This window comes from Phyllostomus hastatus, unplaced genomic scaffold (assembly GCF_019186645.2).
Source record: "Phyllostomus hastatus isolate PE091 unplaced genomic scaffold, TTU_PhHast_1.1 phas_contig_1, whole genome shotgun sequence".
Taxonomy (NCBI): Eukaryota; Metazoa; Chordata; class Mammalia; order Chiroptera; family Phyllostomidae; genus Phyllostomus; species Phyllostomus hastatus.
The window spans coordinates 35,280,219-35,303,478 of NW_025333498.1; the positions used below are offsets into that span (position 1 = coordinate 35,280,219).

At 32.8% G+C, this 23,260-nt stretch overlaps 1 protein-coding gene across 10 annotated transcripts in view; it reads left to right on the forward strand.

Moving 5' to 3' along the window:
* The window catches only part of PRPF40A (pre-mRNA processing factor 40 homolog A), a 56,292-nt gene that overhangs the window by 7,609 nt on the left and 25,423 nt on the right, over positions 1 to 23,260 (forward strand). For all 10 annotated transcript variants that reach the window (XM_045830357.1, XM_045830347.1, XM_045830284.1 and 7 more), the window contains 4 exons: positions 7,526 to 7,606; positions 8,749 to 8,779; positions 10,755 to 10,768; positions 22,309 to 22,419. In XM_045830357.1, coding sequence (XP_045686313.1) covers positions 7,526 to 7,606; positions 8,749 to 8,779; positions 10,755 to 10,768; positions 22,309 to 22,419 — 237 coding nt within the window. The remainder of the gene's footprint in view (positions 1 to 7,525; positions 7,607 to 8,748; positions 8,780 to 10,754; positions 10,769 to 22,308; positions 22,420 to 23,260) is intronic.

Below are 23,260 nucleotides of genomic sequence, written 5' to 3' on the forward strand. Positions count from 1 at the left end.
CCCTTCTCCCCCCACAGTAAATCTTTACCCTGTTGTCCATGTTCATGAGTCCTTGACTAGACTCATGGCATACATGTTCCTTGACTAGATCCTTCCCTTTCTTTCCCTGCTACCCCTCCTACCCCAGGTCACTGTCAGTCTGTTCCTGGTTTCCATGCCTCTGGTTCTCTTGCTCGTTTGTTTGCTTTGCCCATTGGGTTCCACTTATCTATTGGGTTTTATTTAACCTGTTGATTTTTAATTGGGTTTGTTAGAAATATTGATACAATTTCCAGTCATCATGAAGTAGTATATCAGTATAGTAAAGATCTGGTGCCTATGTATATCCCATAGCTATGAACTATAGTTTTTGTTTTTAACATAGGGCAATAATAGATCTAATTTGTGAAGGTTTATAAGTAGGAATGAGTGCAATTCTGTCATAAAAGTTGTCATTGGTCTTTCATTCTTACTTCCTTGTTTCATACTTTCATGTGTCCTTTAATCAGTAGACATTTGTGTGGTATTAGTGTAAAGGTAAAGAAAGTATATTCTCTTCACTCAAGGAACTTAACAGACATTACTCAGATGCCTGCCTAAACTGTTTTGTCATCTTCTCACTGCTGGTTTGGCTATCACAATACTTCGATATATATGAATATTTAGTGTAAATGAATCTCTTATATTTTTTTCTCTCGCTAGTCAAGTAACCATACGTTTCTTTTGCTTATTAAAAAAAGTTAATTATAGTTAGTTACTAAAGATGTGTTTTGCATGATGAGCTTGAAAAATCTATTTCTATTTCTTTTTGGTGCACTGAACTCAAAGTGAAAGTCTCAGTCTTCTCTGAATTTGATTGATGCTGTTAGCATTGTTTCCTAAAGGATTAAACATACCAGCAAGTAAGGGCTATTTTGAGTTGAAATATAATTGTTTTTTGTTTGTTTTTTACATTATGCTTCTTTACAGTACAATACAAATGTTATCTTATTCCCTAGGTCTTGGTGTTCTATTTGGGGTAAGACTTTTTAAATTACCTTTTGATTAATAAATGAGCATTGAGTCTGAAAACATGGGCTTGGTATTGTTTCTTTGGCCATGTGGTATCAAGAAAGTTGTTACTTATCTGAAAGATGGTTTTTCAGTAATTTCAAGGTCATTATGTATTTGTTACATATAATAGAAAATTATCTACTCTTACACAAAATTAAGGACTGGTCTTAAGGTTATCTATCTATCACAGGTGTTTGAGTTTCTGCTATATCTGTGTGACTGTCCTGGACCAGTAATACATATGTAAATGAGACATGTTCTTTGTTTTAAAGATGCCCACAATTGAGAAGAAACTAAAAATAAAGTCTCATATGAACAAATATATTTATAAAAATTAGCTAGATACATTGTCTGGTTTAGTTGGGGAAGAGGATAGTAATAGTCTTGTGTCCCTTTATACCTGTGTCCAAAAGAAGGCTTAAACAGCCTTTTAGAGTAGGTTTTAGGGTCTTTGATTCTGCATGAGTTAATTGAGATATTACAATTTATGTGTGTATCTCCAGTATGTTTAGAGCTTTTTAAAAATGAAATGATACCATTCCTTTTTGTTCAGCTCTGTTTTTAAGTTTTTGGGTCACATGTCCAAACTCAGTGATTTTATATTTTCTGTACCCTTTTTGAAGAAGTTAGTTTGTGGTTTAATAAGAGACAGTGGGGTATTACTAAATAATGTAAACTATTTGCTTTTACTTAAAAAAAAAAATAATCCTCACCTGAGTTCTTCCCCCCCATTGCTTTTAGCGAGAGGGGGAAGGCAGGGAGAGAGAGAAATATCGATTAGTTGCCTTCTCATCAGTTAGTTCCCGAGGGACTGGGAGTCAAACCTGGCACCCTTCTGACAATACAGGACAACACTCCAACCAACTCAGCCACACCAGCCAGGACTTAGTTGCCCTTTTTCACATAGGTTTTTGTTTTGTTTTGTTTTTCTTTTTTCTTTTTTCAGGGAATGGGATTGGAATACCTAATCTGTGTTAGAATTATATCACCATGCTTGTGTATAATTTTGAGAGATTTGTATACCCTGTCAAATGTGATTCTCCTGACTCTGAAAAGTGGGTTGGTTACATGGACGTCCAACTTATAGATGGTAGTAGTAAGACCCAGCGAATTAAGTAAATTGTACAGTAACATTGCAGAGCCAGCACTAAACTGATGTTTAAGATGGAGTTATTATCTGTTATTATGTGTGTTGATTCCTACTGGGGATGATGTTTTACAATATTTACTAGATGCCTTTAAAAAACTAAGGGGCCTAACAGGGAATAGATAAGACAAGGGGCAGCATAAGAGTTACTTTCACTACATGAATTGAAGGAGAGAAGTGGTAATAAACTGTCATTTATAGAGCATTGTTCTAAGTCCCTTCCGTGTATTTTCCATTTGATCCCTGCATCAGTCCTGAGTACTGTATTCTCCATGTTACAGGTGATGATATTGAGATGCAGATAGGTTAAGTAAATTCGCCCAAGATTACACAGCTGGAAACTGGACAAGCTGGGATAGGAATTCTGGCAGACTGCCTCCAGAGTGTACTTAATAGTTTATTAGGCTGCTTCCCTGCATAGCAGTATAAGACTGTCATTAAACTAACCTTCTTGGAATTTGAAGGAAAGTGTATACAGTTGACCCTGAGCAACACAGGCTTGAACTGTGCACATCCATGTAGATTTTTTTCAACAAATACTGGAAATGTATTTTCCTAACTAATTTTTTTTAAAAATAATACTTTTTCTAGCTTACTTTATTGTAAGAATGCCATGTAAAATACATATAATACACATAATGTGTGTTAATAGACCATGTTATCGATGGGGCTTCTGGTCATTGATAGGCTATTAGTAGTTACTTTGTGGGGGAATCAAAAATTACCTGTGGATTTTAAGACTGCACGATGGACACCCCTAGCCCATTTGTTCAGGTGGTCAGTTGGACTTACGCAATTCTAAACTCCCCAGGTTTGAGGGAATTGAGCAAACTAATTTTAAATACTGACACTTGACTTATTAAATAAATGATAATCTATTTCATGTGGTAACAGTTTGCAGAGCCAGTGCTGTTTTTTGGTTATCTAAACATTTCTTTTATGAAAAAACTGTAAATGCCTTGAATTTATATGTAACTCTTGATGGGTTATATGCAGCTACTTACTTTGGTTTGTTATGGATATGCTTTAAATACAGATATTCCTATTTCCAGTTTAATGAATATTTGGTTAAATTAAAAAAATAATTGTTTTGCAGTTATTCATAGATTAATTTTTTCATTCATATATTCATAAGGTAAGTTAGTGATATAGAAGACACTTGTTTTTAAATGGTACACTTAATAGCCTCTGTAGAGTATACTTTGTGAAATTTGACACATTTAAAACGAATCAAGTAAAAATGCAAGAATCAAACTTTCTCAGTTAATTTGTAACTGCAATAATTAGTTTGCAACTGCAGGTTTGCAGCAAGAATGGTTTTTAAAAATGAAATTTGAGTTAATGTTTAAACAAAAATAAATTAGATTGTATGATTTCTTTCCAACAGGAAAACTTTGGGAAATAATTATTTAAAAAATAATCTTTTGAAGTATCTATGAAGATGTTTCCTTTTGTTTTCAGATCACAATAAAATTGGACTAATTTAGTTTACATTTGTACAATTAATTTGCTGTAGCAGTGATAGGACTGCTTTTAGTATCATATCTTTTTAAAACATACCTAGAGTAATAAATGAAGCATGCTTTTTTTTTTCCTTCAATCTAACATTAGAAACTTTTCAAACTGGGATGCTAAGAATAAGCTGATTTTGTGGTTTTCCCTAGTTTTTATTGGGTTGTTATTTTCTTCACACTGGTGATTCTTCTGAGAGTTGTTTGTCTGTTTGTTTGTTTGTTTTTCGGATGGCTTCTGAGAGCATCTTGATAAGTAATCTTATCATTACAAGTATAGAACTATACATAAAATTGTTTATATAATATATATACACATACACAGATGGTTGGCCGCTTATGAATAAAGTGTATCAAATTGTATATCTGAATTACTTTTTGTTTTTAAAAGGTGCCAAAGTGTCCATAAAATTCAGATTTGTAATATTTTAGGTAGCTTAGCTTACATCTCACAAATGTCTTTCACCCTTCCATTTTCTCTGTCTCCTAATAACTAGAAACTCTTAATTATAGCACTTATTTACCAAAATAGCTTAAATTGAGATTTGTGAAAATCATGGTTGTGTTTTCTTTTTTTAAATCCTCACCTGAGGACATTTTTTTTAAATTGCTCTTTAGAGAGAGGGGAAGGGAAAGAGAAAAACATTGACGTGAAAGAAGCATCAGTTGGTCGCCTTCCATATGTGCCTGGGACAGGGTACCAAACCCAAAACATAGGTATATGCCTTGACTGGGAATCGAATTGCCCAGTAGGGCAATGCTCCAACCAACTGAGCCACACTGCCCAGGGCCATCATTGTGATTTTACAGTGTGCTTCACATTAAGCTTATATAACTATCACTTTGTAACTTTAAGAATGATCTGGCTTATGGAATTTGTTGTGGTGGTGTTGTAGCAACTACATTAAGAATTTTTCTTTTGAATGATTTTGAGCCAGTATCCCATTTCATTGAATTAACAGTGTCGTCATTCATGAGACACTCCATTGTATTACGGTTCCCTAAAACAAGATGAAAAATAAGCCTAAAACAGGAGTGTCAAACTCATTTTCACTGGGGGCCACATCAGCTTTGTGGTTGCCTTCCAAGGGTCAAATGTAATTTTAGAACTGTATAAATATCACTGCTCCTTAACTAGGGGCAAAGCGCTTGGTGCTGCCTCAGGATAGAAACAAGGTGCCAGGCCTGGTAAAACAATATGGAGGGCTGAATCAGCCCGCAGGCCTTGTGTTTGCCACCTATGGCCTAAAATGAAAGTCTAAAATTCTCTTACAAATAAAGCTGGGACACCAAAGTGCTTTTCTGTCCATATGAAGCAAGAAAGAAGTAAACCTACCATCAAAAAGGGACAGCAAAGTAACTTGACTGTCTCAACTTTGGTTATTGGGCAGAGGAAAGAAAAATCATTTCCGAGGATTGGAACCACGAGCCAGTTTTCATAAGCTTGCAGCCTAGATTCACATTACTAGTGTGGTGTTAAAACAAAAAAATAGTAACTTAAAAAATTTTAATGGTCTCAAGTTTATGGCACTACCATGTGACTGGCCTAAGTCAGAACAAAGCCTCTGGAAGAATTCAGCTTTAGATGGGGGTGAAGCATGCATCTCCATATTATGTGTATTGTGGAATTAATGAAAAACGGAAATCATAACATTTCCACAAAGTAGATTCTGCAGGCTCTGGAAGATAGGCTTGTCAGTGTTGCCCAAGCATCTGGAAGTGCCGTTGTCAAACCTTTGTAATAGCTTTTCATAAGCAGCATAGTACTTGGCATATTTATGTGTTTGTTCTTTGGTTTTAAAAAACAAAATAACATCACAGTTTTGGTTTTAAATTATATTAATGGCCTATTTAATTTTGGAATAATCAGTTGTAGGTGATTTAAGAATGTTGCCCGTGTTTGTCCAGTTGAAAAAACATACCCAGTTGCCACTCCTCAGAATTTACAGAGATACTGAGTGAGAATTTAGCTTTTTATTTGAAATTAAATCTCATTCTGTAACCCATAAACACCATGAGTTCTAGTCTAAAGGCAAATTTTTGGATGTTTTAAAATTTGAAGTGTGGGAAGAACAGTTGAGAAAATTCTAACTCTGTCCCTTAATGATGTTCAAATATCTGGTGTGTCATTTGCCTTGTCTAGTAAACTTTGTTTTCTAAATGGGATTTGATCGCTTGTTTGTCTTAGGAACTCAGTATTTCAATTTGAAATTACATTTTTTTGTACTGCTGTCATGTGGAAATGGCCTGTTACATGATGGAGATTTTACCCCACATTTCTTAATTTCTTTAATTCTTATGAGAGTATACTTGGACTTGTTCTTCAGTTAAGTTTTCAAACTTCAGTTTCTCAATTTAGCTTAGAATTCTGGTTTTTAGATGTACACTAGCTTTTGACTTAGAAACAGGCCATTTTAGATAGCAGGCTGTTTCTCTTTGTTGCCCACCATGCTTCTTCCCCATAATCAGTTACTTAGTACTTAAGGATTCAAACTTACTTTGCTGTTACCTTGAGCAAAATTAATGTAAGGGCATGTCTTTAGGGGTTGGGGAGGAGCGGGAACAAGCCTAGTTCTCATTTGATCACTTTATTTTTTCCCTTAATGTATAAATTACCTCTATTATTGTATTGGTGTGGGTGGTGGAGGCTTGTCAGAACTTTGGTTTTCAAATTCGGTACCTTTTTTAAAAAATGATGTTTTGATCACATAGTCCAAATTTTAGTCATGTTTTCTTTCAAGTTCTTGTTTAGTGGTGTTTAAACAGTTTGTTTAATGTTTTGAGGGGCAAAAAAAAACTTCCTTTAACCCACCGATACAATGCTACTTCATTTTAATTGTACTTTAGCCTGGTTTTGCTTCATGACTTGACTAACTTGACTTTTACAAGTAATAAAATTCAGTGTGTGGGTGATCTCATCTATATTTAGTGGCTTTATTATGTCCCTATTGATCAATATGCTTTTTATTTTTCATCATTCCTATTTTTCAAATTGTTCATTTAATTTGCAGCTGTTGAATAAACTGGTCATTTACTTAAGTACATATGATTGTTTTATACAATTTGTGTCACTTTCTATGTTTTCTTTAGATGTGTTCATAGTAAAATCAAATTAAAATGTGGGGTTACGTTAATATACATGAGAATAGGGTCAGAATCCTATGGAAAATTTGTTAATTTTCATGATCTTTATTCATGCTTATTAGGGAAGATTAACTTATGTATTTGGATGGCAGTCATTGGTAGACTAATCTCCCAAACTGGTATTTTTCTTCAGATATTCATGTATATTCTTAATTTTTTCTTTACCAGAGCAGGTAGAGATAATTTGTGTTTGAGAAGTCTTTTTATGTGTTTTCTTAAATCACCGAATTTAAACACCTTTGATCTAAAAATGTTATGAAGGACCAAAGAATTAAAAAATTACTTCATTTAGATATTAAAAATTAAAGGTGAAAATACTGAAAGAGATTTGTTCCCAAAAAAAGAGAAAAGAATGAGTGGTGAGCTAAAATTTAAAGGAAATTAATATTAAATTTACCCTACAAGTAACATAATTGTCTCAACTTTAAGTTTGTTAAAATGATTTTGACTAGGCATAGAAATTACGACATAAGCATTAAAATAGATCACTGATAAAGTACTTCATTCATTCAACAAGCACTTACTAAGCATATTATCTCTGTAATATAGTGCTCACTGGGTTTTAATCTTAAGTTGTGCATACTAGCTTTAATAATCAGATCTAGATTTTTCAAGTCATATTAAGTACTTTGGTCTTACGTAATAACCTTTTTTTTCTTTTCTTTTTTGTTTTTTTAAACTTCTGTTCTAGATGCCTGGAATGATGTCTTCAGTAATGCCTGGAATGATGATGTCTCATATGTCTCAGGCTTCCATGCAGCCTGCCTTACCGGTAATCTTGAGAAAACACTTTTGTTGTGATGTTTTGATTACTTTTATATATGAAATAATATATATGTATTTTATAGGCAATTATATCAGCTTTTTAAGTGCCTCTGGTGTACTGTAAGAGGGGAATTATAGTGGACTCTTGTTTTTAGTTTTTGAATGATGAACATTTACATTTTTTCCTACATATATGTTACAGTATATGGACATCCTTATTTATTAAATTAATTCTAGCTTAAACAAGACTGGAATACTGAAAAGCATAATTTGTGAGCTAGAAGTATTTTATTGGTCTGCTAGCATTATAATCTATTAAAGTGTAGACATTTGCTTTACTGAGTGCCAGTTGAAAATTGATATGATTTAATACTAGATTTTAGATTTAGAAAACAAAAGATTGCATCTGAAATTTATTATTTCTTGAGACTTCAGTTGTAACACATTATTTAGAAAATTTTTGAATAGTTGTATCACCTTTATTGGGTAGTAATAGCAATATATAAATCAATATATTCAAATTTGTACAATTTCTTTATTACATGATAGCCTAGTGGTTGTAATGAACAGATATGACATACTCCACTGGAGTGGTAAGTTTGCACTCACCCCATCCAAAACCCCTACTGTCTTACCCCAAACCCCTAGGACCAGATATATTTCAAATCTTTTTTTAATATTCTAAGTAATATATAACATATTCTATATATTACATACAAATTTCCGTAGGGTTTTGGGCAGTGCCTTACAATTTCCAGCATAACGTTTACATAGCAAAACTTAGGGATATTCCCTCTGACCTGGGGTAAATACAGATTAAAGATTTCATCTTATTCAGGACAGATTTTTGCCACTATAATGAGTTTTAGTGTCAAACTTGAAAAAAACTTTGTTTTCAGAGCTGTTTGATTTCAGAATTGTGGATGAAGGATTGTGGATCTGTGTATAATTAATGATTGTATAAATATAAATATAACAGTTAAAGGTTTCAGTGGTTCCAGGTGAACTTAGACCACTAAAACTACAAAAAAATCTTTGAGTCAGTGGCTTGAGAATTATGCACAGAGGGGACTGATTATTCTTTATGAGGAATGTAAAATATAGTGTAAAAAAGGTAAATGTTAGTAATTTTATTTTTTTTTCTTATAGCCAGGAGTAAATAACATGGATGTAGCAGCAGGTATGTATACTATTTATGGTGGTATTTATTAAACTACTTTGAATAGTAACTACCATAATTTAAAGAGGAATGAAAGCAGTGTTTCTTGGGCTTTATAATCAGCTCATGATTTTTTTTTTTTAAAGCAATGGGAAATAGGGATAGCATTCATAATTGAATCCATAAGAAACTAATTTTAGGTCCAGAGTTCTGGGACCAAATTTGGTCTACAGGTATGCTTTGGCCTACACGATGTTTTTAAATTTTATAATTAGTTGCTAACACCTAAAGTCTGTTGGTTTTTATGTAAAGTTTGGATTTATCTTAGATACAGCTTTTTACCCAAAGATTGGATTTCTCTTGAAAAATTGGATGATCTGAGTATTGTTTATAATAGTCCTTGTGAACACAGTAAAGGATATTTGAGTGAAAAACTGTGATTGAGTTCATATTTGCACTCAGCAAACATTGTAGAGTGGGGTAGCGCTTCCATACTTTAGATGTTGAACATGTATGCTTATTAGCCTTCTGGACTTCTTCTCAGCCATTTTTCTGCTACCTGTTTGGACCTTGTAGTCATTGCAGTGTATAAGTCCTGTGCTAATTTTTTTCTTCAGTTATCAGTGTTTGTTTTGACTAGTGTGCCTAATATATAATAGTCATGCCTCATTTATTTGTCAGCAATAATGTTCCACATAAATTAGTATTTCATATGTTAAACTGTGTCCTGTGATTATCTCAAAACATATTTTGTTTTAAACATTATAGATCACAACATGTTTAAATGCACCATGTGCTTTCCTGCAAGTTTATAGGGGACACAATTGATGTTTTTAAGAGGTTTCACAAGTATCATTATTTAAGCTGAAATGATGTTCTAAAATACCTAATGTAATGTTTTAGCATATTTAGATACGTAGAGGTGATTGCTATTCCCCTAAATAATTACCTTAACATTTCTTTTTAATTACTTTTTAAATACATTGGCTCTACTGTTAGTCCATAGTAGCTTTTAATTGCTCTCAGTGGAACCTAGATAGTTGAAGTTGCCATAAGTCTAAAACATAGGGTCAGAGGTTCGAGGTATTTTTCTACTTCAGTATTATAAACTAGGAGGGACCCCAAAAAACCCTCCTGGAGCACAGGCCCCTTGTAGCACAGGCTTCCCCTGTGGGTGAGTATTCTAGGAACCCATCTGTATCAGTGTACCACCTGGTGATGTTTCGAGAGGCTGCATTTGGCTTCAGTGAATTTTTTTTTAAGACTTTGCAAAATGTGTTTGCCCATCTCATGATGGGTGACTTACAAGCACGCCTGCCTACACCATGCTGAGTGTTCAGCAGTTTTTGACCAAAAACATCATGATCCCCATGCCTTACCCTCCCTATTTACCTAATCTCACCCCAAGTGACTTTTTTTTTATTCTCCAAATGAAAAAAGTCCTTAAAACAAAACGATTCGCCAATGTGGAAGTGGTGAGACCAAAAAAAAAAAAAAAAAATGACAGAAGCACTAAAGGACATCAAAATTGAAAAATTCAGAAACTCTCTCTGAGTAGGGAGAAAAAGCCTCAATAGGTATATTGCATCAGATGGAGAATACTTTGAAGGTGACTGAAGTTTAAATATATAAGAATAGATACTCAATTTTTTATAAATTCTGTTTTTTGGGGGGGTTCCCCCTCATATAGCGGAAAAAGAGGTCGTGACCTCTGATAGCAAGAAGAGGAAAAAAAGGCAAATATATTAATACTCCCCAAACCAGCTCTTGGTTTGCAGATTGAAAGTTCAATGTGCCACTTAATTCTGAAATTCCTTGCACTGTACATGTTTGTTTATTGGAAAGTGCAAGCACATAGGTCATATGCACAGTTTTAGGATATTTAGTGTGATGGGATGAAGTGAAAGAAATAGCACTATTAAATGTTTTTAAACTATTAAGGAGAGCATGATTTATCACATTGTAAATATTGTTCCCCCTCTTTTTTTTTTTAAAGGTACATCAGGCGCAGTAAGTACTTCTGGAACATATTTCATCATACTCCTTTAGCCTACTATATTGATCCTTATTTCTATTTTAAGTATCTGCTAAGTTGAACCCTTTTCCTTTCTGTGCCAAATGTTGAAAAATTCTGTGAGTTATTTATTTATTTAAGATTTTATTTATTTATTTTTACAGAGGGGAAGAGAGGGAGAAAGAGGGAGAGAAACATCAATGGGTGGTTGCCTTTCACATGCCCCCAACTGGGGACCTGGCACACAAACCCAGGCTTGTGTCCTGACTGCGAATCAAACTGGTGACCCTTTGTTTCTCAGGCTGGCACTCAGTCCACTGAACCACACCAGCTAGGGTTGAATGGTTTATTTTAAAATCTGATTTTGATGGGACCTAACTAGAGAAATGGGAATCAAATCTATATTAGTTTTTATAAGGATTTGAATTCTACCCATCACAGCTAGAAGGGAAATTAACTTTGTAGGTGCACCATAATTAATATGGTAACTTTTAGTTTAAGCATTACCTTAGTACCCTTACATACAAATATTTATGTAACCTTATTAATTACTGTAAACCTAATGTAGACTGTTACTAATACATAGTAATTTAAAATGCTTGTTTTGCTTCTACCTTCCTTAACACAGTGTCAGAAAGACAAGTGAATATTCAGAATTGCTTGGTTTTCCTTAGAAATGAAAATAATTATATTATTATGATACAATTTTTTCCTCAACACTTGATTTTTTTAAGGTAGTATCTTCTGGTTGTTTTTGCTAATGTCTCTGTTTAAGGTATTCTATCATACATTTTTGTGGTGTTTTGGGAAAACAATAAGCCTGAGGCCTCACTTAAATGTGGCTTTTTTATATTTTTAATAGCCTCATTCTTTAGCCTTAGTGGCTTTTTTTGTTTTTTCTAAACAGGAATGAAAATAAAGAGTTTATATGTATAATTTCATTTAGTCAGAATAATAGTCCTGGGAGGTAACTGTTATCTCCCAGTTGAAGAAATGCAGAAAGCTGTAAATTAATTGCAAATATGTAAATATTTTAAATTTGGGGGGAATTCTTTTAACTGAAATGTATATAAATATTTTAAGCTTTCTTGTGTCTTTGCTGTAACAGATGAGTGATTATAATGTATCTGTCTGATACTGTTCCATTACAACTGCCTTATTTTATTTTTGACTAATGATAGTGATTCCTTTCAATTTTAGGAGGATTGACATTTTCATACTTTTCTTTCAAACTTTTCCACCCCAAAATATTATGTATTTGTTTGAAAACTTACTGTTGTAATTTTTTTTAGATTTCAGATACATAAATTTGAGTTACTTGTATGCTTCATATTATGGTCATTATCACTGATCCATGGAGGGTTCCTCACATTTTTTCGTTATTACTCTCCATGTTCACTCCCATTCCTCAATCCCCCCCACCCCCGCCACCTGCAGTGGTGATCACTTGGATACATGTCCTAAGACATGTTTATATTAGGAAATGTTGATGATTTTTTGTGTGTATGCAGCTTATTTTGTGTTTCTTTTCCTTGAATTTTTAAGTTTTTATTTGTTTTTTTAAATTGGTGTGTTAGTTTCAGTTATATAACATAAATGGGACAGTATTTGTGTACATTGTGAAATGATCAGAATAAAATAGTTAACATCCCTTACCATACAAATTAAAATTTTTTTCTTGTGATGAGTACTTTTAAGATTTACTATCACAACAGCTTTTCAGATGTTTGATACAGTATTCTTAGCTGTAGTCATTATGCTTTACATTACATCCCTGTTACATTTCTTTTATAGCTGAAAGTTTGTACCTTTTTGACATCCTCCACCCATTGTTCACCTGTCTCCCACCCCTCCCCTCTGACAACCAGTCTGTTCACTGTATGTATGAGCTTAGGGTATTTGTGTGTTGGTTTGTTTTTTTCAGATTTTACATATAAGTGAAATCTTAGGGTATTTTCCTTTCTCTGTCTGACGATTTTAAGCATAATGCCCTCAAGGTCCATCCATGTTGTTGCAAATGGCAAGGCATCATTCTCTTGTATGACTGAATAGTATTCTATTGTGTATATGTTCCACATCTTTATCCATTTCATCCATTGGTGGACACTTAAGTTATCTCAATATCTTGGCTGTTGTAATAAATCTGCATTGAACATGAGGGTGCTTGTATCTTAAAGTGTTTTTGTTTTCTTCAGATCAATATTCAGAAGTGAAACTGCTGGTTCATATGGTAGTTCCATTTTTAGTATTTTGAGGAACCTTCATATTTTCCATAATGGCTATACCAGTTTGCTTTGATGCCAGCAGTGCTCAAGGATTTCCGTTTCTACACATCACTTCAACACTATTTGTTGTCTTTTTGATAATAGTAATTTCTAATGGATATGAGGTGATATTTGTGGTTTTGATTTGAATTTCCCTGGTGATTAGTGGCATTGAGTATCTTATTATGTGCCTGTTGGCTATCTGTATTTATTCTTTGAAAAATGTCTGTTCTGATCCTCTGCCTATTTTTTAATTGGATTATGTGTTCTTTGTGTATTTTGGATACTTACTCCTTATCAGATGCCAGATTTTGCTGTGTATAATACTCTGCCATGCATAATGCACACATATTTCTGGCCCAAACTTCCAGGAAAAAATCTTTCATTTTAATTATTCAATTCAGTTGTTTGTTTGTTTATATTTAGAAACAAAACCAATTATCGTATTCCAGGGTATTATTTTGCATATGGATATCATTGCTTTCTAGAGTTACACTTTTAATAAGTATAAATAAAAGAGAAACATTTAAATAGATATACAATTAGTACTATCCATGTATAATGTGCATCCTTATTTTTCCCTCAAAAATTTGGGCAAAATGCTCATTATACATGGTATATGTATATACATGGTACATGATTTGCAAAAATTTCCTCCCATTCGATAAGTGGTTTTATTGTCTGTTGATGATTTCATTTGCTGTGCCCAAGTCTTTTAGTTTGCTGTAGTCCCACTTTCTATTTTTGCTTTTCTTGCCTTTGCCTCTGGAGTCAGCTCCAAAAGTTATTGCCAAGACCACTGTCAAGGAGCTTATTATTACCACTTACGTTCTCTTCTAGGAGTCTTTGTAGTTAGTTTTAGGTCTTATATTCAAGTCTTTAAGTCAGTTTGAGTTCATTATTTTGTGTGGTATAAGATAGTGGTCTTATTTAATTATTTTGAATTTGGCTGCTCAGTTTTCCCAACATCATTTATTGAAGACACTGTCATTTCCTTATTATATAGTCTTGGCTCTTTTGTCATAAATTAAATGACCGTATATATGCATGGATTTATTTCTGGACTTTCAGTTCTGTTCCATTGACCTAGGTGTCTGTTTTTATGCCATTACCATGCTGGTTTTTGTTTTGTTTTTAATTTTAACATTTTATTTTCAGAAAGGAAGGGAGAGAGAAAGAAGGGGGGGAGAAAGAGGGAGAAAAACATTGATTGGTTGCCCCTCGCACACCCCCAAGTGGGGACCTTGCCCCATAACCCAGGCATGTGCCCTGACTGAGAATCAAACCGTCAGCCTTTCGGTTTGCAGGACACTCAGCCCACTAACCCATACCAGTCAGGATGATACCATATTGTGTCAGTTAGTATACTTTGTAATAGAGTTTGAAATTCAGGAAAGTTATACATCCAGGTTTGTTCTTTCTCAAAATAGCTTTGTCTATTTGGGGTCTTGTGTGGTTCATACAAATTTTAAGATTGTCTATTCTGTTTTTGTGAAAAATTAGAATTTGTTTAGGAATTGCATGGAATCTGTGGATTGTTTTGCGTAGTATGTACATTTTTACAATACGTGTTAATTCTTCCCAATCCATTAGCACAGAAATTTCTTCATGTATTTGTGTCTTCTTCAGTTGCTTTCATCGGTGTTTTATAGCTTTTAGTGTACATGTCTTTCATCTCCTGGATTCAGTGTATTCCTCGGTGGATTGTTTTTATTTTTATTTATATATTTATTATCTTGGTGTGGTAGAATTGTAAATGACATTGCTATCTTAATTTCTCTGATAGTTTAATGTTGGTGAATACAAATGCAAATGATTTTTGTATATTGATTTCATATCTTGCAACTTGACTGAACTTTTCTTAATATTTTTTGTTGTAGTTTTTAGGATTTTCAATATGTGATGCATTTTTTTCCTCTGAATGGCATTGTGCTATCTTATTCTGTGACTTATGTGTTTTTTTCTCTTAAAAAAAAACTAAATGTTTTTATTGGTCTCTGTTTTCCTGCTCCCTATCTTTTGTATAATTTTCTAATCTGTCAAAATCAAAAAGTATTTTTGTTATTTTGGTTGGAGGTGCGTTAAGTTTGTGGATCATGGGAATCTGTTTATGTTCATGAACATGATAGTCAGGTCTTCTTTTGTATCTGTTCTGTGAAAGAGCTTTACATTTTCTTTATTGAAGGCTTACACATCCTGCATTCTGTTAATTTATAAATATAAAGATTTGGTGCTGTTTTGAGTCTTTCAGGCTTCATAATGATCATTTTTTATGTGTTCATCTAGTAGGCATGCTGAACTCCTGTTGCATATTGGACTTTCTTAAACTGTCATCCTAAAATAATGACAGTTCTGGCTCCTCTACTAATCCTCATCTGTTTCTACTTTTATTGTGCCAGCCAAAACCTCTAGTATTATGATAAGTAGCAGTGATAAGCTGGCATCTTTGTCTTGTTTTTTTTGTTTTTTTTTCCTAATGGGAATATGTGTAAAATTTCTCCATTAAATATAGTGTTTGCTATAGCTTTTTGGTATATAACCTTTATTAAGTTCATGCTTTTTTCTTTTTCTGGTTTGTTGGTATGGATTTCAATACCTGCTTATTTTTAATGTTCTCCAGTCCTTTTTCCACTATTAACTAAGAGGATCATAAGATAATTCTTTTCTGGTCTGTTAATGTGAAAGTACACAGATAAATTTGCTGACATTAACTCATCTCTGTATTACTAAAAATGAATCTTGATTATTCATTATGTGTTTAGGATGTGTATGTGTGCACACACTAATTTTTTATTTCATCTGGATTTACATTGTTAATTTTTATGTTGTTCTTGTCTGGGCAGGAACCCCTCTTTCTGGTCCCTAGAACAGCTCATATAAATGACAAGCAACTTCTTAATAGCTTATTGTAACAACCAGACATTGGACTACACCTAATATTTTTTGAGGATAGAAGTTTTGGGTTACCATTTCAATTTCTTTAGTGGTCATTGAAGCTATGCCAGTTTTAAATTTCTTCTTATAATTTGTTTTTTCCCAGATAACCATTTATTTATTTTGCTGAGTTTTAATAATTATTTGGCATATTGTTAGAAATCCTAATAGCCATTATCTTCCTTTGTTTTGGGAGAGAGTGACTTCATAAATTTATTTCTGCTATTACTTATTTCCTTGGTTGCTCTATTGCTCTTTTCCTAACTTCAGTGTTTAGCTTGCTGGTTTTCAGATATCCTTATTTTTAATAGACATTGTTTTTTTTTTGTTTTTGTTTTTGTTTTTTGAACCAAATTGAGCTCAAAGTAGAGAATTCTTCCCATACACCCATTCTCCCCACATACACACAGCCTCCCCTATACTATCAATATCTCCCATAACAGGGGTACATTTGTTACAATCAATGAACATGTATTTAAGACATCAGCACCCAAAGTCCACTTTACATTATGGTTCACTCTTGGTGTTTTGCATTCTCTGTGTTTGACAGATGTGTAATGACATTGTATCTATCATGATAGTATCATACAGTATGGTTTTACTGCTCTAAAAATCCTCTGTTATGCCTATTCATCTGTAATAATGTATGATGTTGAGCATCTTTTCATGTGCTTATTTTCCATCTGTATGCCTTTTTGTTAAGGTGCAGATCTTTTGCCCATTTTTCCATTTTTTTTTCTTAATGTTAAGTTCAAAGAGTTTTATGTATAAATATTACTGAATTTATTGGGATGACACTGGTTAGCAAAATTATACAAGGTTCAGGGGCACAGTTCTACAACACATCACATCGTTTGTACACTGTATTGTGTGTTCACCCTGCCAAGTCTTTGTCCATCACCATTTATCCCCTCTATAGCCTTTTCCAGTCCCCCACCACCCTGGCAGTTACCACATTGTTGTTCATGTCCATGAGTTCTTTCTCCTTTTTTTCCCCCAATCCCTCCATCCTCCCCACCCCAACCCCACAGCTGTCAGCTTGCATTCTTCCTATGAGTCTAGAATCATCAGTTCATCAGTTGTGTCTTTCACTCCCAGTTTGTGTTCTCATTCTCTTGACTCTTTGACATAGAATTTTTTAATTTAATGAAGTTCATCCCGTTAGTTATTTTATAAATCATGTTTTTGGGTAACTTGTTTTTTTTTTTTTAAGGTATACTTTTTGTATTATGATCAGAAAACACAGTCTATAAGAAGTTGATTTTTTGCAGTTTATTAAAGCTTCAATTATGTTCTATTTCAGTATCAGTTTATTAGTATACAAGTCCTTTTACTGTTATGGTTTGTGCTTTAGATTCTATTTAGATAGGGCAAACGGCTACTATATCTATTTTTTTATCTTTATTTTTTTGCCTTGTAAAAACTTGTTATATTGTGAATAGACTATTTTTTTCCATTTTTATTGTAAGCTAGTTATCTGCCAATTCACAAATTTTTAACGTTTATCTTACAGGCAGCTATATTACCAGATTTCCTGGATAGTTAGAATAGCTTTTTAAATTTTAGTTTCTAGAGTTCATTTGAGCCTTCAGTAGTAAAGGAAAGAGAATTTATCTCTTCCCAATATTTGTACCAATCATTTCATTTATAGCTGTGCTGTATTTGTTGAATTGTAGTGATTACAAACTCATGCTTTCATGGTTTTAATGAAATGGCGTTAGAATTGTTTTTCTTGTTTTTTGATAAATTGTCCTTTATCATTTAGATATTTTTATTTTATATGAGGATTTTTGTTATTTTTTGATTACTTGTGAATTTTTATAATTTTTAGGGTGTGGTTTAATCATAACAAGTATTATTATTAGTGTGATCACATAGTGGTGTTTTCTCTTTTCAACTTGTTAATGCAAATAATTTTTTAATAGATTTTTCAATATGGAGCCACCCTTGTACTTCTATAATAAATTCTGCTTGGTCAAAGTGCATACCTTATAGGATTGATTCTCTTGGCTAATATTTTATTTAAATTCTTAGTTTTATATTCATAGATAACATTGCCTGCTTTTCTTTTTGGATACCTTTCTTGTTTTGTTGCTAATAAAGAACTTTATTTTTTTCTATGACCAGAAATAATGTTGTTATAACTCTGTTCTTTAAAGGTTATATAGTATTTTACTGTGAATCTGGCTAGGTATCTTTCTGTTTCTTCTATGGTAATTAGAATATTCGATTGTGATGTGTTTTTCTGTGTTGTATTTTGGTAGTTTGTGAGAAAATAATTTCCTTTAGGTTTTATTTTCCTTATTTAGAGTAGTGAGAGGATCTTCCTGTTTAGCATTTGGATTTCATAACTTCTCTTTTGGTTTATTTCAATTTAGCTTATACATTGTATAAATACTTATGAGTATATAAATGTTTATCTCTGCCTATGTATACATAATTGAATTTGAATGTACTAAATTTATTTATAGTCCAATGTTGACTAGCTTTTTTGAATCTGAAACTTCCATTATCTCTCTTGATAATTATGTATTTTCTGTGTACATTTTGCCACTGCATCAGCACTTCATCTTAGACATTTTCTATTAAGTTAAAAATAGATCTGCATAAGATACATCTTATAATATGAATGGACTATAATTGAACTGTTTTCCTGTGGGTGGATATTGAATTGTTTCTAATTTTTTACCATGACAAGCAATCCTGTAGGAAACATTTTTGCAGCTATATAAGTGGGATTTTGTAAAGTGAGATTTCAGGATCTAGAAATGTTTGCACTTTTAATTTTAGTAAGAATATAAAATTGGTGAAAAATACTAATTTCCCAATAGGGGCATTAGACTGCCCTTTTCTTCACACCCTTTTAATATTGTATGCTGATAGTCTTGTCATTTATTTGATGAGCAAAAACTTCCATTATAATGTGTGCTTTCTTGATTTACTAATAAAGTTGAACATCTATATGTATTATCTGTACTGGCTTCTATTAAAGGCCATGCTTGTTTTTCCATTAGATTGTCTTATTAATTGTAGTAGATTTTTCTGTTTGAAGGATAAAAATTTTTAATGCCTTAATTTGCAAATGTTTACCATTTGTAAAAATGTTGACTTTCGGTTGATTCCCCAGAACTACCATTTATGTCAATAATTTTTTATTAATACAGTAGCTATATCAGTAATAAAATAATTTTGGGAATGTGTCATCTGACAAAAATGCAGAATAATTCCAATATTGGGAAATCTTAACTCCTGCAAGTTCCCAGAGCAACTAACCTTAAGGTTAAAACTAATTTCCTGGCTTTGGTCCTTTCAAAATATACATCTGAGTCTTCCTTAGATCCCCTCCCCCACATTTCTGCAAGGGCAGTCTCAGTCTTTGATGGGCAACACTTGCTTATTGCTCTGAAGGTAGTTGTTAATATATCCATTAACGTTTTATGCCATTCTTTATCTTATATTCACCATTTAGATATATTTGTTTTTAAATTTTTCTTTTAACATAATTAGTTTTGGCCAAAAGCAAGATAAATTACAGTTTTACTTTAAGCTGCAGATTTAAGAAAAAGGAGTAAAAAAAAATTATCAGATAAATCATTTTCCTCACTCCAAAATTAACTTCTGTAAGTGAATTGCATATTGGTTAAAATATTAGTACAGAATTTATGTTACTATCTGAAGTGATTATTTCTATTGATGCAAAGATTTGGAACCTTGCTTCTTAATAGGACCTTAATTTGGCCAGAACAATGTTGTAGTGAACTAACTAACTAGCCATGTTACTTTCTTGTGCTCTGTTTTCTGTGAAGTAGGGCTAATAATTGATAGCTACCTCAGAAGGTTATTACAAGAATTAACTGATAATTGATGCAAAGCAGTTAGCACAGTGCTTAACATTTAGTACTTGATGGGGAATTTATCTGTTCTTACTGATAAGACAGTCCTTGAATATAGCAAGCTTGATACAGTGTTTCAGAGTGGGTAAAATACGGTCTTTAGAGGTAGATGTGATTGAATTGTTCTAGTTTTATCTTTTATTTATTGAATTACTGTGAGGAGGTTATTAACCCATCTAAGCCTTCGTTTTCTTATTTGTAAAATGGTGCTGGTGGTCTTACATGCTTTTGTAAGGTTCAAAGTAACAGATAGTGAATACCAAGTTGTTTACTATTTGTTTTACTGATTTGTACATTTCCTCTCATTCTCCCCATTGCCTGGTCTTTCACATTCCATAATATCTTAAGTTTTTTTATGGTTAACCTCCTCTTTCCTTGATGCCCTTTAGCAGATGTGACTTGAGAAATTTAAATATAATTTTGGAACTTAACAGATTTCTCTTTAAGGTAATACAGTCTTGAGATGCTACTCAGTTAATTTTTACAACACCAGAAACAAATACAAACTTATTTATGAAAGCACCATTTAATTTGTGAAATGTATTAACCATACACTTGAATCTTTTGTTTATGCCTCTAATTGCATTACTTTGTAATGAAATTTTAAAGTAGGTGAATAACAGCAAGCTAAATATTTTTCACCAGTTAATTTTAATCTTTCCTCCAGAGAGATTGTAGTTGTCATATCTTCTTGTACATGGTGCTAGAATATGTTAAAGAATTTTTTACGTCTTCAGAATTATGTATCTTGCCACTTTATTCAGAAACCCACTCTGTATATAGTTGTCAGATGACTGATGACTTTATAAATCTCTTTAGGAGGGACTAATTTTGTTATCAAACGGCTGATATTTTATCAGTTTCTTTCAATTTAATGGCTATCTATAATTCTTTCATTGTAATTGTCTTCTCAAAAGTTGTAGAAAATAAATATCTTACCTCTTCTGTTTGTTAAAATCAGTTTATGTTCTTCTAAGTCATCTTACTCTGCATTCCCACTTTTTACAATAACTACAGAAGGAAATTTAGAATCAGCACCAGTGGTTTTTTAGTTATTTTGTTTTGTTTTTTTTTAAGTGCTGCCTTATAAGTGTTCTTAATGCCACAGAGGAGTGATATTGTGTGACTTTATCAGCAACTCTGATACAAAAACATGTCTCAATGTGAAATTTAAGGAATAGCTTGACTATTTTATTTGCGTATTATGTATTCACAAAAGTGATATGTGTTTTTTAAAAAGTGTCCAAGTAAGAATAAATTATTTCAAAAAATTTTAACAAAATCTGAGTGGTACAAATCATGTGATAGTTTCATAATTATACTTTTTCTTTCTTAGAGATATATATAGTAATGTTTTGTCTTAGAATTGAAGAAACATGAAGAGATCATCTCTATAACCCTCTTTAAAGTATACTTCAGTTTGTTACCATCTGAAAAATCTGCCAGAATTGGGCTTAGTACCTTTGATCTCATTCAGTAAATTACTCACTCGTGAGTCCTTGTAAAACTTTTTAAGCTGCTTGTATTAAGATAGACTGACATGTAAAAAGATGTACATATTTAATGTGTACAGCTGGATGGTTTGGGGAACAAGTAATACACTTGTAAAACTACCACCACCATCAAGATCATAGGTATCTATCATCTCACACAGTTCCCCCCATCCCTTTATTATTATTTGTGCGTACAAGTGTGTGTGTATAGTAATGTTGTAAAACTCTTAACAGACCTTTATTTGAGGCACATGTCTATCAATACCTGAGGTTTTATTAGGAACTTTTAGTAGGTTCTTAATAGTTCTTTTGGATTCAAAGAGTGGATTTACGATCTCTATCAAACTAGTTTCATTATGAAACGTTATCTCACCTATCTTGTATTAGAGCATTTGGATTCACGTTTTAGTCCTGCTAAATTTCACCTTGTTGATTATTAACTTCTGATTGTCATCCAGAAGTCATCCTTTCTAATTTGACTGCTGCCTTTTTATAGCATGTTTGTTTAGAGCTTTGTCCAACTTGATATAAATATTCTTTGAATTTGGGTGGTTGGGTTCATGATCAATGAACCTGTACTACATTAGTATGGACTCTTATCCACAAGGCATTGATTTGTGTGGATGAAATAGTATCTCATATGTTTAAGTTAAAAAGTTACTGTTCTTATGGAAACAGTCATATCCTTACAATTCTGAGATTTTACAGAGAGAGTGATCCTAAAACTTGAATCGACTCATGCTGCACTTTAAGTCCCTTTAAAATTGGATTTTCAGTCACTTCCCTGTTTGCATTGATGAATTATTCTGAATGCTTTTAACTGTCAAAAGTGTGCCCATTTTATACTTTTAATTTTTCATATATTGCTTTGAAACAGTTGATACTGTTATTCACTGTCAGTGGCACTGTTAAATAATTTAAAAGTTTTATACAATAAATTTTTTTTCTTTAGAAATCAATGTGGACTGAACATAAGTCACCTGATGGAAGGACTTACTACTACAATACTGAAACAAAACAGTCTACTTGGGAGAAACCAGATGATCTGAAAACACCTGCTGAGGTAAAAGTTTGAGGGCTGGAAATCAGGGATTATTAAGTAGATTGGGTCGGTTTTTTTCCCCCTCATCTTTTCCTTTTTCTTTTTTAGGATGTCATGGGTATTTGACTATCCAAATAGTACTGCTTATATCACAAAAGCCATTCAAAGGCGAGTTCATAAACACACCAATCAGTAAAAACACAACACTCATTCCCTTCTTTGAACAGACCAATTTTATTTACTGATTTATCTCTTAACCTTTGTGGGGTGACATTAATTTAAGAAGGGTGATTTAAAGAACAGATTGGAAGGGAAAAAAGGCTCTCTCTGTGACTGCCCTGTATTTTTTAAATTCATATTTCAAATTGTTTTCCTCTTTATAGTAAACCTGGATGACTTCATGTGTCATATAAGTTCTTAAAATTTTCAAATGGGGTTGATTTAATGGAGATGAAATTAAATTACAAATACTTCCTTGTCTTAGAATGAGACAGTGTCTCTGGAAAATGCTCCCCCCCCCCCCCAAAAAAGTATGTACTTTTCATTTTATGTTGCAGATTTTATCATTCAAAATGCACAGATAAGGAAGTAAGATTGAAGGAATGAACTGAGTAAGCATTAATCCACATGGGGAACTCCAAAGCCCTAAGTGAAAATAGATCTGGCATTTCAAACTATATTTAAGGTTTTTCCTGATTGGTACTATGTCTCCCCCCCACTCCCCTTAAATTCAGGAATTTGAGGAGGTAAAAGTATTTGCCAACCACCACACTAATATGTACCACAGTACTTAGAAGGGGATGTTGGTAGATACTATAATTTTTAATTTATCCCAATATTGACATACTCAGTAATATTTATC